The sequence below is a fragment of the Schistocerca gregaria genome, chromosome 8 (genome assembly GCF_023897955.1).
Source record: "Schistocerca gregaria isolate iqSchGreg1 chromosome 8, iqSchGreg1.2, whole genome shotgun sequence".
Taxonomy (NCBI): domain Eukaryota; kingdom Metazoa; phylum Arthropoda; class Insecta; order Orthoptera; family Acrididae; genus Schistocerca; species Schistocerca gregaria.
Window position 1 is genome coordinate 384,109,717 of NC_064927.1, and position 13,983 is coordinate 384,123,699.

Sequence of the window (13,983 nt, forward strand, 5' to 3'; positions counted from 1 at the left end):
GTGGTGTCACGACAGGCGTGAATGGAGGGACGAATGGAGACGTGTCGTCTTCAGCGATGAGAGTCGCTTGTGCCTTGGTGCCAATGATGGTCGTATGCGTGTTTGGCTCCGTGCAGGTGAGCGCCACAATCAGGACTGCATACGACCGAGGCACACAGGGCCAACACCCGGCATCATGGTGTGGGGAGCGATCTCCTACACTGGCCGTACACCTCTGGTGATCGTCGAGGGGACACTGAATAGTGTACGGTACATCCAAACCGTCATCGAACCCATCGTTCTACCATTCCTAGACCGGCAAGGGAACTTGCTGTTCCAACAGGACAATGCACGTCCGCATGTATCCCGTGCCACCCAACATGCTCTAGAAGGTGTAAGTCAACTACCCTGGCCAGCAAGATCTCCGGATCTGTCCCCCATTGAGCATGTTTTGGACTGGATGAAGCGTCGTCTCACGCGGTCTGCACGTCCAGTACGAACACTGGTCCAACTGAGACGCCAGGTGGAAATGGCATGGCAAGCCGTTCCACAGGACTACATCCAGCATCTCTACGATCGTCTCCATGGGAGAATAGCAGCCTGCATTGCTGCGAAAGGTGGATATACACTGTACTAGTGCCGACATTGTGCATGCTCGGTTGCCTGTGTCTATGTGCCTGTCGTTCTGTCAGTGTGATCATGTGATGTATCTGACCCCAGGAATGTGTCAATAAAGTTTCCCCTTCCTGGGACAATGAATTCACGGTGTTCTTATTTCAATTTCCAGGAGTGTATATGTACATCCAAAAAATTAGTATGCTCTATCCTGGCTACTGAATTCTTTTGATGTGTTCTATTTATTGAAGGAACTGTATTCTTTGCAGTAGAAAACTGGATGTACTGTGTGTGGTTTCTTTTTTTCCTTTTCTTTTCTTTCTCCAAAGCCCAGAGCAAGCCCATTTGCAAAAAGCAACCAATAACTTTTCCAAAAACATTATTTGTATCAATTTCTATTAAGAGTTTCTTTTACTGGATCAATAATGAGGCTTGTATCATCAGCAAACAGTGTCAGTTTACCTTCTTGTTTCAGATTTATAATGGATCTCGTTCGCATATATCAAGAACAGAAGGGGACCCATGATCGAACCCTGTGGAACACCTAATGCAATTTCAGCCCAGTTAGATGAAGTGGGAAACTTCCTTAAATCACTTAATCCATACAAACAAACTTTTTGCTTTCTGTTCTGTAGGTATGACGTAAACCACTCGTATTCTGTTCCACTTATATCATGCAATTGTAATTTCTGTAACATAATGCCATGGTTTACACAATCAAATACTTTTCTCACAGAAAATTCCTATTGGTGACATTTTATTATTTAAAGACTCTATTGCATGGGCAATAAAATTGTATATTGCTGTCTCAGTGGAACAGCACTTTTGAAATCCAAACTGTCATTTACTAAGTATCCCATTACTGCTAAGTGGCTCTTGAATACATTACTTTCTCAACAGTTTTAAAAAATGCTGTGAACAAGGATACTGGGCAGTAATTATTGACATCTGTGGTGTCCCCTCTTTTTTTAGAGAGGCTTGACAATAGCATATTTTAACCTGTCTGGTAAAATACCTTGAGTTAGTGATGAATTGCAGATGTGACTCAGAACATCAGCTGTAACTGCTCCACATTGTTTTAATATCTCGTTAGAGATGTCATCTGCTCCAACAGAACATTTATTTTTCAAAGATTTAAAGATTTTTCGTATTTCACAAGAGGTTGTTAACATGAAAATTAATCTGACTAGGACTTCTCAAAACTGACTCTTGCATTTACTGCTTGGCTTTTTCTTTTGAACTGTTGTCTCCAATCTTTTCACCGACACCTAAGAAAAGATTGTTAAATACATTAGCTATTTGCGTACTGTTGGTTAAGATGGTCTCATTCCCTTTAATAGTGATACTACCTACCGCAGTGGTTACTTTTCCTGTCTCTCTTCTAACAATATTCCATACTGATTTGATTTTATTGTCCGAATTGTTAATTTCATCTCTAGTATACATATTTTTTGATTTTCTGACAACTTTTCCCAGTATGTTACAATAATTTTTATAGTGTAAAATTACTTCTGTGTTTTTACTAATTCTTGCTGCCTCATAAAATTTTCTTTTCCTTTCTGTTTCTTTGAAAACTGTTTGGCATTTGACTCAATATATACATCTTCCCAATTAACATTTTTTAAACTTTCTCTGAAATGCTATACAGGTACCGGATTGACCAGCCTTACACTTTTACTTAATGGTTTCGGAACTACACGCTGCTAAGTTTTGTAAGTTAATCATTGTACATCATGGTCTGATAATCCACATATCACAGGGAAAGTGTGTGTCAATTTTACATCCTCTTGCTGCACAAATACATTATCTATTAGAGTGCTACTGTCTTGAGCTGTACGTGTAGGGAAATTGATCACTGATTCTAAGTTTTATGTCATTAATAACACTTCTGGTTCACTTTTCCTATAAGAATAGCTTAGAAAGTTTACATTGAAATCACCACAAATTAATAACTTCTTCTTTTTGTCTGGCAGACAGCTTGATAAGGAGTCAAACTTTAGCTGTAGTTCACGTGTACTAACTTCAAAAGTGCTGATCGACACGAAATTTGCTTACTTCTACAGTTTTGTACTTGTACCCTTGTTTCGTGTAAATGGCAACTCCTCCTTAATCCGTGCTAGATCTGCAAGTGTAAGATGCTAAATTGTACCCACTTATACTGACACTTTCCATCCCCACAGTTACATGGTTTTCAGACAGACAAAGTTTGTCAATTTCATTCTTATTTTGGAAATAATCTAAACACACTAACAGCTCATCTGTTTTGTATTTTATTCCCGTGATATTTTGAAGAAGTAAATTGATACTACCCTTATCTTTGTCCATATTTACTGTGCATGAAGCTTCTTTTATTCTATTTTTCTTGGTTATTGACTGTCTGGACTTTGGCTTTAACCTAAAAAAACCTGTCTGCCTGTTCCCATCAACCACAGGGATCATCCCTTGTGTGACTGTGGACCCCCTTACAGTATCTGCTAATAGAGAACCTAACCTACCTTTCCGCTTCCTGTTTAGGTGCAGGCCATGTGTAGTGTATCTCCACCTAAAAATAGTGTCAACTGGAACAACACGGATGTGAGATTTTGTTGGTGTCTGGAGCATCCTGTTCAGCTCATTGTTAACATGCCTTACAGCAGTGTTTAACCAGGGTCAATCATGGCACTGAAAGACCTCCACAAACCCCACATTTGTGTGCTCAGTTTCTGCTCATATTTTGTCCAGGTCATGTATAATACTACAGGGTAATTATAATTTAACTTCAAACTTTCGAACACTATTGGTCAGAATGATGTCAAATTGCAACGGAATATTATTAGAGAAGAAAAAAAATAGTGTGAAAATTGGTCAGTAGATGGCACTGTATGTGTCAGAATACGTAAATGAAAACGCACGTCATGCGCACGACCCATTGAAGTTGATATAAACAAGTCGGGTACACGACTTTTCCTCCTTTCGCATCTGCAACGTTCACTGTGACTGTCTCAATGCAGGATCCTGTTCTGCTTGTAAAACTGTATTACAAGAATGATGACTGTGCACACATAGCTCCGCAGAAGTTTTAGACACTGAAGTGTTTGAAAAAGTCATTGGTCCAATGACTTTAGTGGGTCTGGAGAAAATGATTCAGAAATTCAAAAAGACTGGTTGTTTTGGTGTGAAACCTGGTAGAGGGAGGAAATGAATTGAGTCGACGTCTGTGGAAACAGTAGCCACAGCAATGCAGGAGGAGACAAGTAGTCATGTGCAAATGTTTAGTGCACGGAGAATTGCCCGAACATCGGACGTACCTGTGAGCACATTGCTATCCATTCAAAATTACCCATTTTCACGAGTTGCTTCCTGTTGACCTGCCAGCAAGAGCAACCTTTGCTTTAGAATTTCTTGTATGCATAGAAGTGGACAATGATTGGCAATGGAAGATTTTGTGGACAGACAAAGCCCATTGAGTGGTCGCTGCACCAGTGAGCAGAAAAGTCATGGGCATGCCCGGAGTTCTGAGGAATGGTGAATAGAGTGATGGGTGTGGCGAATTGCTGTTCGGTCGGGCCTGCTTGGTCGAGGGCATATCCGGCTCCCCACTTATGACGATTGGAGATGTTGGAGTGGCAGATTGCTGTTCAGAGGAGCTTGCCTCCCCAGTGGCCGAGTCTGACCCGCTGCCTAGAATGACTTGGTCACCGTCCATGGTCCTCCACTTAGATGACAATTTTGGCGAAGATGACATCATTGTGCATGACACACTCCTGGCCGACGAGAGGGCACAAAGGATGACGGCCAGCGTGCTGCAGCGTCCAGATGGCGAGCAACACAAACAGCCGTTCTCCTCGGCACCAAATGCGCCAAAAAGGCATCCAAGAAGAAGCTGCAGCTTGCTGTCTCAACCAAGGGTGGCAGAAGACATGCCATACCAGGTGACAGCATGGCAGGCGCAACCTGGAGTACTGTCATGTGTCGGCAGGTGGCCAGACTCAGGACGACGCCTTCCCCACCACCCACATCGACTGCAAACCGCGATGGCGCACTTGCAGACGAGGAGATGAGAGAGCAGCCAACAACCGAGCAAACGGTACCCACGACTGCTGCCCAAGCTGGCCACTCAGGAGGAGGTGGAGGAGGAGGGGAAGAAGAAGTAGTAGTAGTAGTAGTAGTAGTAGTAGCAGCAGTAGCAGTAGCAGTAGTAGTGACTGTCCCCTCCACCGGAAGGTCTCAGCGATGGCCGCCACCCATAGTCTTCTAGGTGGCCGAAGACTACAAAGGTTTCCTGCAGCTCGTGAAGCAGTGGACGACTGCAGACTAACATTGCGAGCTGCAACAGGGAACCTCATGCAGATGCAAGTCTGTAAACCGCCAACTTCATAAAGGCGGCAAGCGAGGCATCGAACCAGGGCTTCCACTGGTACATGCACGTCGCTGTCCTTGAGAGGTTACTGAAAGCTCGTCGTCAAGGGCTTTCCTTGCTGAGGGAAGAACTGGTGCAGCTTTATTTTTAGCGTGCGCAATGTGACGTGAGTCAAGTCCCACATCACGCACAATGAGTTGCTGTCTCCGCTGGTGTTTGCAACCGACACACCGGAGAACAGGCGGCTCTTATCAGCTGAAACACGTGGGCAATACCATGGTCACCATCGAAAACCTCAAGCAGAAGAGGGGCTTAGTACAGCATTTCCGCTGCCAGGGAATGGGCCACATGGCTCGCTACTGCTCTCTCCCCAAGGAATGGGTGAAGTTCGCTGGCACCCTTGCAAGCAGACTTCGTCTGCTACGGAGGATGCACGCACCGAAGTGTGCGAACTGTGGTGGGCTACACGTGGCAAGCTACTGTGGCTGTGAAGTCATTAAAGCTGCAGTTGCTCACCAACACAGGCAGCAGGCGCAGAAGACTGCCAACTGCTCCCTCCCTTGGCTGCACCCAGGCGTGCAGCTGGTGAGGTGACCGGCAACGGCAAGGATGATGCTGGCAGCCTACGCTGCCGCCACTGTCCCCACTGAAGGGGGCAATAGATGAAGACACACCCGCACTGGAAAACGTGCCCGTGAGGGCACTCCTGAAAACTAGTGCATCGATCCCCTCTGGGGAAAAATGCACAAAGAAGAGACCACATCGCTGGAAGGCGGCAGGAGTGGCAACACATCAGCTGCCATTCGCAGAACAGCTGCACCCAGCCAAGGCAATGCACCTACAGTGCACGAAGGAGAGCGGCGGCAGCTGTCTCCACACTCTTTGCGGTGATTGACAAGGCGCACACCTGACCGACACACTGTTGAGTTGCCGAGGCAGTGCTGTCCACCACACTGGCAGCCGCCCATGAGCCATCGCAGTAAGGCACTCTCTACGCCGTCCGCACTGGGAGCAGTGAAGTAGGCCTGTCACGGGTCCTCGTAGCTGTCTGAAAAGCAGCAAACATTGAGGAGAAGAATACCTGAGAAGGGCAACGAGCTGACAAGAAGAAAAAAGATGACTATACCACATGACATTACAGAGGACCTGGAGGCAAAGTAGGGCTAGCCTACTAGGACTCCACCTACCCAGGGTTCGGGGTGCCCCTGTTGAAGCTCGGACGTCAACATCGACGTCAAATCCCACTTCCATCTGACAGAATATATCAATACACAGATTGTCGAATATGGGCAGCAGAAAACCCACATACAAATCAACCAGTAACACTTCATCCTGAAAAGTTCACTGTGTGGTGTGGATTTAGGGCATCATTCATCATTATCATAGGGCCATATTTTTTCAGACACACATGCTTCCAGTTCTGTCACCTGTACCATCACTGGTAAGCGGCGCTATGAGTGTCTTTTCTGCAACCACGTCATTCCAGCTCTCCGACAGTGTGGATATATGGATAGTATCATTTTTATGCAAGATGGCCCACCTCCCCGCTTTGCAAATCCAGTGAAGTAGCTACTGAAGTGCCAATTCAGAAATGTGGATGGGATCATTTTTATGCAAGAGGGCGCACCTCCGAGCGTTGCAAATCCAATTAAGTAGCTGCTGAAGTGGCATTTCAGAGATGGTAGAACTATCAGCCGGCATTTCCCTACAGCCTGGTCATCCCGATCACCTGATCGTAATTTGTGTGGCTTCTGGCTGTAGGACTATCTGAAAGATGTTAAGTTCAATGTTCCGATTGCAAACTTAGCTGCATTGAAGGCACGCATTGTGCAACACATTCCGAATGTAACCCTGGAAACACTTCGATAAGTTGTGGAACGTACTGTTTCTCGATTTCAGCTTGTTGCAGTGCCAGTCACACAGAAATTAATAATCCGATTTGATTTTGAGTGATGCTCTTTTTGCGGTTTTTGTCCTCGGGACAATTAAAAACCAATTTTTCCCATTCGATATAATACGACCTTGCTGTGGTGGATGGGAGTATCGCACCTGAACACCGATGCACTCTGAGTAGTAAAGTTTGTTTAACGTCAAGTGTGCACCTTAGGCACTGTTGTATGTTTCATTAGTCATTTGTAGTCAACCACTATTAAATCATGATACAGCGCCATCTATTGCTATATTTTGTAACTATTTATTATTCTTCATGGTGTGGGTTCATGGTATGGGTTCCTGTAGTCATGTCCTAGTTCATGAACCACGGGCAACGTATGAGTGGCCAAGTAAGTGGTCCCGCCAGTCGCGATACCAGTTACTTTGGAATAAGGCTGGGCATCTCGGACATATTCTGAGTCGTGGTCACCTTTGTGCTCATACGGCAAAGACTACCAAATCCACTGGTTAGTCCCTCAACCGTTAGGGGTGAAACTCAATGGGACTCGGGGCAAGTAAGGCTAGCAACCTGCTTCCCTGGTACTTTAAATATGATGCTGGCAACAATCAGAGCAAAATGCTTCGGACCTTTGGAGGTGATGGAGTCCCACCTCTGACAAACCAGGGACTCCTAAGGTACGACATGGCAAACATATGGTAATGAGATGGGGAGCTATTAATATCAATGGGGGCTACTTCGGGAAGAAGGTAGAGCTGGCAGAGGCTGCAATAAGATAGGGCTGGACGTTTTAGCTGTTAGTGACATTCGGGTAAGGGGTGAGAAAGAAGAGGAAGTGGGAGAATACAAGGTCTACCTGTCAGGAGTCAAAGCAGGAATAGCACAGTGGGGTGTAGGGCTTTACATCAGGAAAGAAATGGTCCAGCGTAGCTGCAATAAGGTATGTAAACGAATGACTGATGTGGATAGATTTGACAGTGTCTAGCAAGAAAATTAGGATTGTGTCAGTATATTCGCATTGTGAAGGGACAGATCAAGATAAGATGAATAGTTTTGATGAGGCACTCAGTGATGTAGTTGTTAGAGTAACGGACAAGGACAGTGTTCTGCTCATGGGTGATTTTAACGCCAGGATTGGAAATCGAACAGAAGGGTATGAAAAGGTTATGGGTAAATTTGGAGAGGATATGGAGGCCAACAGGAACGGGAAACAACTCTTGGATTGAAACTTCCTGGCAGATTAAAACTGTGTGCCCGACCGAGACTCGAACTCGGGACCTTTGCGGGCGTGAGTCGTGCTTCGGTAGCTCAGTTGGTAGAGCACTTGCCCGCGAAAGGCAAAGGTCCCGAGTTCGAGTCTCGGTCGGGCACACAGTTTTAATCTGCCAGGAAGTTTCATATCAGTGCACACTCCGCTGCAGAGTGAAAATTTCATTCTGGGAACTCTTGGATTTCTGTGCCACTAAAGGCTTAGTAATCACAAACTCCTTTTTTAAACATAAGAACATTCACCGGTATACTTGGGAAGGCTGGGGAACCAGATCTGTCATTGACTATATAACAACAGATCAGAAATTCAGGAAGGCTGTGAGGGACACACGTGTATTCAGGGGATTCTTTGATGACACTGATCATTATTTAATCTGCAGTGAAATTGGGATTGTGAGGCCAAAAGTGCAGGAGGTCAGGTCCATATGTAGGAGGATAAGAGTGGAGAAACTTCAGAATAAGGAGATCAGGCACAAGTACATAACAGCGATCTCAGAAAGGTACCAGTTAGTTGAGTGTAGTCAATTACAGTCATTGGAAAAGGAATGGATAAGGTACAGGGACACAGTACTAGAAGTGGCTAAAGAATGTCTTGGAACAGTAGTGTGTAAAAGTAGGATGAAGCAAGCAGCTTGGTGGAATGACACAGTCAAGGCAGCCTGTAAAAGGAAAAAGAAGGCGTATCAAAAATGGCTACATACTAGAACTCAGGTAGACAGAGAAAGTTATGTTGAAAGAAACAAAGCCAAACAGATAATTGCAGCATCCAAGAAGAAATCTTGGGAATACTTTGGAAACAGGTTGGAGACTATGGGTCAAGCTGCTGGAAAACCATTCTGGAGTGTAATTAGCAGTCTTCGAAAGGGAGGTAAGAAGGAAATGACAAGTATTTTGGACAGGTCAGGAAAACTGCTGGTGAATCCTGTGGATGCCTTGGGCAGATGGAGGGAATATTTTGAAGAGTTGCTCAATGTAGGTGAAAATACGATCAGTAATGCTTCTGATTACAAGGTAGAATGGGATAGGAATGATGATGGAAATAGGATCACATTTAAGGAAGTGGAGAAAATGATTGCAGTGCAATAAAGCAGCTGGGGTGGATGAAATTAAGTCGGAACTTATCTAATACAGTGGAATGTCAGGTCTTAAATGGCTACACAGGATAATTGAAATGGCCTGGGAGTTGGGACAGGTTCCATCAGACTGGACAAAAGCAGTAATCACACCAATCTTTAAACATGGAAACAAAAAAGATTGTCATAACTACAGAAGTATCTCTTTAATCAGCGTTGTGGGTAAAATCTTCCCAGGTATTGTTGAAAGGAAAGTGCAAGTATTAGTTGAGGACCAATTGGATGAAAATCAGTGTGGGTTTAGGCCTCCTAGAGAATGTCAGGACCAGATCTTTAGCTTACGGCAAATAATGGAGAAGTGTTATTAGTGGAACAGGAAATTGTATCTATGCTTTATAGATCTAGAAAAGGCATATGACCGGGTTCCTAGGAGGACGTTATTGACTGTTCTACGAGATTATGGAATAGGAGGCAAACTTTTGCAAGCAATTAAAGGTCTTTACATGGATAGTCGGGCAGCAGTTAGAGTTGACGGTAAATTGAGTTAATGGTTCAGAGTAGTTTCAGGGATAAGACAAGGCTGGAACCTGTCTTCACTGTTGTTCATATTATTTATGGATCATATGTTGAAAACAATAGGCTGGCTGGGTGAGATTAAGATATGTGAAAACAAAATAAGCAGGCTTGCATATGCGGATTACTTAGTTGTGATGGCAGATTCGATTGAAAGTTTGCGAAGTAATATTTCAGAGTTAGATCAGAAATGTAAGGACTATGGTATGAAGATTAGCCTCTCCAAAACGAAAGTAATATAAACTGATTGAGTGCCAAATAGGAGGAACAAAGTTAGAACAGGTGGACGGTTTCAAGTACTTAGGATGCGTGTTCTCACAGGATGGCAACATAGTGAAAGAACTGGGAGCGATGTGTAGCAAGGCTAATGCAGTGAGCGCTCAGCTACGATCTACTCTCTTCTGCAAGAAGGAAGTCAGTACCAAGACTAAGTTATCTGTGCACCGTTCAATCTTTCGACCAACTTTGTTGTATGGGAGTGAAAGCTGGGTGGATTCAGGTTACCTTATCATCAAGGTTGAGGTTATGGATATGAAAGTAGCTAGGATGATTGCAGGTACTAGTAGATGGGAACAATGGCAGGAGGGTGTCCACAATGAGGAAATCAAAGGAAAACTGAACTCTATAGATGTAGCAGTCAGGGCGAACAGGCTTAGATGGTGGGGTCACGTTACACGCATGGGAGAAGCAAGGTTACCCAAGAGACTCATGGGTTCAGCACTAGAAGGTAGAAGGAGTCGGGGCAGACCAAGGAGAAGGTACCTGGATTCAGTTAAGAATGATTTTGAAGTAATAGGTTTAACATCAGAAGAGGCACCAATGTTAGCACTGAATAGTGGATCATGGAGGAATTTTATAAGGGGGCTATGCTCCAGGCTGAATGCTGAAAGGCATAATCAGTCTTAAATGATGATGATGATGATGATGATGATGATGATGATGATGATGATGATGATGATATTATTCTTCTGCCACGCGTTTGCCCCTTCTCCGATAATATTCTGTTGCAATTTGACATCATTCTGACCAGTGGTGTTACTTCTGCAGCAGTTTGAAAGTTTAATTGTAATCACACTGCATATCTTGGATTCATAGCTGGGCTGTTTCCTCCTCCCCCAACTATAATTACCTGAGCTTCCTTCTCAAAATTCCTGCATAGCTGATCTAAGATTTCTGCCACCTTGGTAAGGCTAGCACATGGTTTCACAGAACTTTTGATGTGATACCCTTCACTTAATTTCTCCTGAAACTGCTGGCTTACACAACTCCCATGCCTCTACCTAGAAGCAGAATTCTTTTCCTATTTTGATTTGATCCTGACTGGTCTTTTTTCTTTAAGCTAATATTCTGCTTCAATCTACATTCATCTGCACCTGGATGAGGCCCTTCCTCCACAACTTCAGATAGCTGTCTGCCACCCCCACCATACTATCTCTCCTCTCCCCTTCCCTGCCCCAGTCTGCTCCTTCCCCCCACTCAGTCGCCACTCCCATCGTGCACTGGTGCTGCTGCTCAGTGTGGTTTCTGTTGCCTGGGACTACAGTGTGTGTGTGTGTGTGTGTGTGTGTGTGTGTGTGTGTGTGTGTGTGTGTGTGACATCTATTGTTGACGAAGGCCTTAATGACTGAAAGCTTTATTTGTGACAATCTTCTTGTGGTGCCTATCTGTGACAGCATTTTAGCTATATGGTGAGTAGCAACTCTGCTTTTCATAATACTGTTACATTCTATCCTGGATTTTCCATTGTTTGTTTTAGATGTATGTTGCAGAACGATATACTGAGTGGAGGGAATAACTGGGGCAGCATAAAAATGAAGGGAAAATATAAAGAGGAAAGCTGGACGATACTATCTGCTAAAATAAAAATAAAAGTGTATGCTTTGTATGTGGTATGAGTGGGGTGCAACAAAAACATTTGCTTTTTGCCTAGTAGATAACTTTAGTGATGTATATTTCCTATCTTCATAGATAGGTGTTCCATGATGAACCTAAATATGTCCAGATGCTTCCTTTCAGAGGGTACAGCCAGTTTTATTCCCCCCTACTCCTCAATCCAAGCTTGTGCTCCAGCTCCAAGCGGCCAGTTGCAGTATTTCTTCAAGTAATTGAGTCCACAGCCACAGATCTCAACCACCATTAATATGGATAAATTAAATTCTGATGGTTCCCTTGTTGACAGGACATAAAACCATCCTTTTTTTCTTATGTGTGACTTGAAATGTCAGCATTACACTCATTCAGTGAAGAATCGTCATAATAATTAGAAGCATGAAACTAGCTGCCGTTATATTTTGCCAAATTAAAGAGCACAGAATGCAATGTGACTTAGAAATGGGCCAAATGAGCAGATGAGTTCAGTGCATGATGGCTTTTCTGGTTCATACAAAGGAATGCATGTACGATAGTGATGAATATATTGGAATCAGTGGATAGGAGAAAGTCGTACATGTTGACAATCAGGTGGTGGACCATGCAATGTGACAACAGCATGGGATGACCACTATATTTTCTGCATGACCTATAGGATCTTACTACTTCATCCACAGCATTTGTTCAGTGTGTCAGAATTACAGCTGATGTGGAACTGTTTGTGTTGGTGGTTTGACAGCGAGTACTGTGTGGCATACATACCTTGATATCAGCAAATGTTCAATTAGAACAGCTTCCATTGTCAAGAAAGCACAAATGTTTCGGACTGAAATGTGTACATGGATGATGTCACTGGTGTGCTGAATGTCAAATGTGCCCTTATGAGGTAAGAGAGAGATTATAGCATGGTGCCTGCCTGTATTGGAGTGGACTGCTGTACTTGTCCAAAGTGTGGCAGTTTGTAGTACCCTTGGATACAAAATATTAACTCTGTTTCTATGTATTGAACAGCAAGTGCTACAACAGAACAGGGCATCAAGTCTTTATCCACCCCCACCCCTCTTTCCTGACAAGTAAATATGCCAGATTTCATCAGGATGATGTCCAGCCACATGTGGCAAGGAACGTGTACACTTTACTCTGAAAAGACGTGATCTGTCACCCATTAAACTTCTCTGGATTATGGTTTGTCAGCAACTTGTTCTTTGTTGTCACCCAGTAATTACTATTGGTACTCTGTCTCTCACATTTAAACTACATGGAAGGAGATTCCTCAGGAATATATATCTGGCTGGACCGATTGTTTACTAAAATGTTTAAAGTGGAACACACAGGACTCTACACAGTAGTGAAAATTAAAGTGAGAGATTGTGTGACAGTTAGTTAACTGGACCATTTGTGTAAAATCATGTACCTAATTTGTGGTAAATGGATCATTTCAGTCTGGTGTATCCTCCTTGATGCTGCAATTTTCACAAACATTAGCTTATTGCAAATTAATATTTTTGTCATTATATTTGATGAGAAACATCTGTATCGAAAATTTGAGAAGTGTTTGTCTAAAATTTCTGTTGCCACAGCAAAACATCACACTTCCTGGCTCCCAGCCGTTACCACAATTGCAGACACTGCTATGTTCTCTCATTGGGTCTGATGCTCATTTGTGGGGCAATGTGTGTCTCATACGGAGATTCCTCTGCCACATACTTCAAGAACAGAGAGTGCTTGATGTGCTTGCTGAACAACTCCCTTCTTACCAAACTGTATTAGTGCAGGCATGGATCAAGTAAGTTGTACGTTGCTTTTTCTTACTTCATTCTGAAATGTATTTACCACCATTCCTCTCTACATATCAGTGAAGACAGAAGTGAACCATATTACTTTTTGCTTAAATATGAATGCATGTTTTTTTGTTGACTTGCTCTCTGATACGTGGTAGGTTTGTATGACAGTGAATTTCACCCTTCATAAATACTGATAGCATATACAGAAACCGGTCAAAATAATAAAATCAGCCACCTAACATGTATAGGGCCACCTTCAGCATGTAAAACTACATGAATCATTCTGATAATTGGTGAATATACATCTTGATTGATACTCCATGAGATTTAATACAATTTCTTGTAAGCAGACTGATCCAATACCAAAGAAGAGTAATGAGGCCCTAAGTTGTTACTGTGCTTTGGTTATCGGCCACATTAATTGAAATATTTGAAACAGCTGGTATAATACAAGGGGCTCAAAAACGTGAGTTCACTTTATTATGGCAAGTGAAGTAACTTCTATTGAATGTTGCACTATAATTCAAACTGAAAGACATACATGACATTACTTTTCAGCAGTCCCAAAGTCTGTATACAATGGTCAGAAAA

General features: G+C 43.4%; 1 protein-coding gene across 3 annotated transcripts in view; it reads left to right on the top strand.

Annotated features, from left to right (window-relative positions):
- The window catches only part of LOC126285335 (protein MMS22-like), a 112,500-nt gene that overhangs the window by 75,599 nt on the left and 22,918 nt on the right, over positions 1–13,983 (top strand). For all 3 annotated transcript variants that reach the window (XR_007551620.1, XM_049984651.1, XM_049984652.1), the window contains one exon: positions 13,189–13,394. Coding sequence is in view for 2 of the 3 variants with exons in the window: in XM_049984651.1 (XP_049840608.1) it covers positions 13,189–13,394 (206 nt within the window). In the remaining variant the exon portion in view is untranslated. The remainder of the gene's footprint in view (positions 1–13,188; positions 13,395–13,983) is intronic.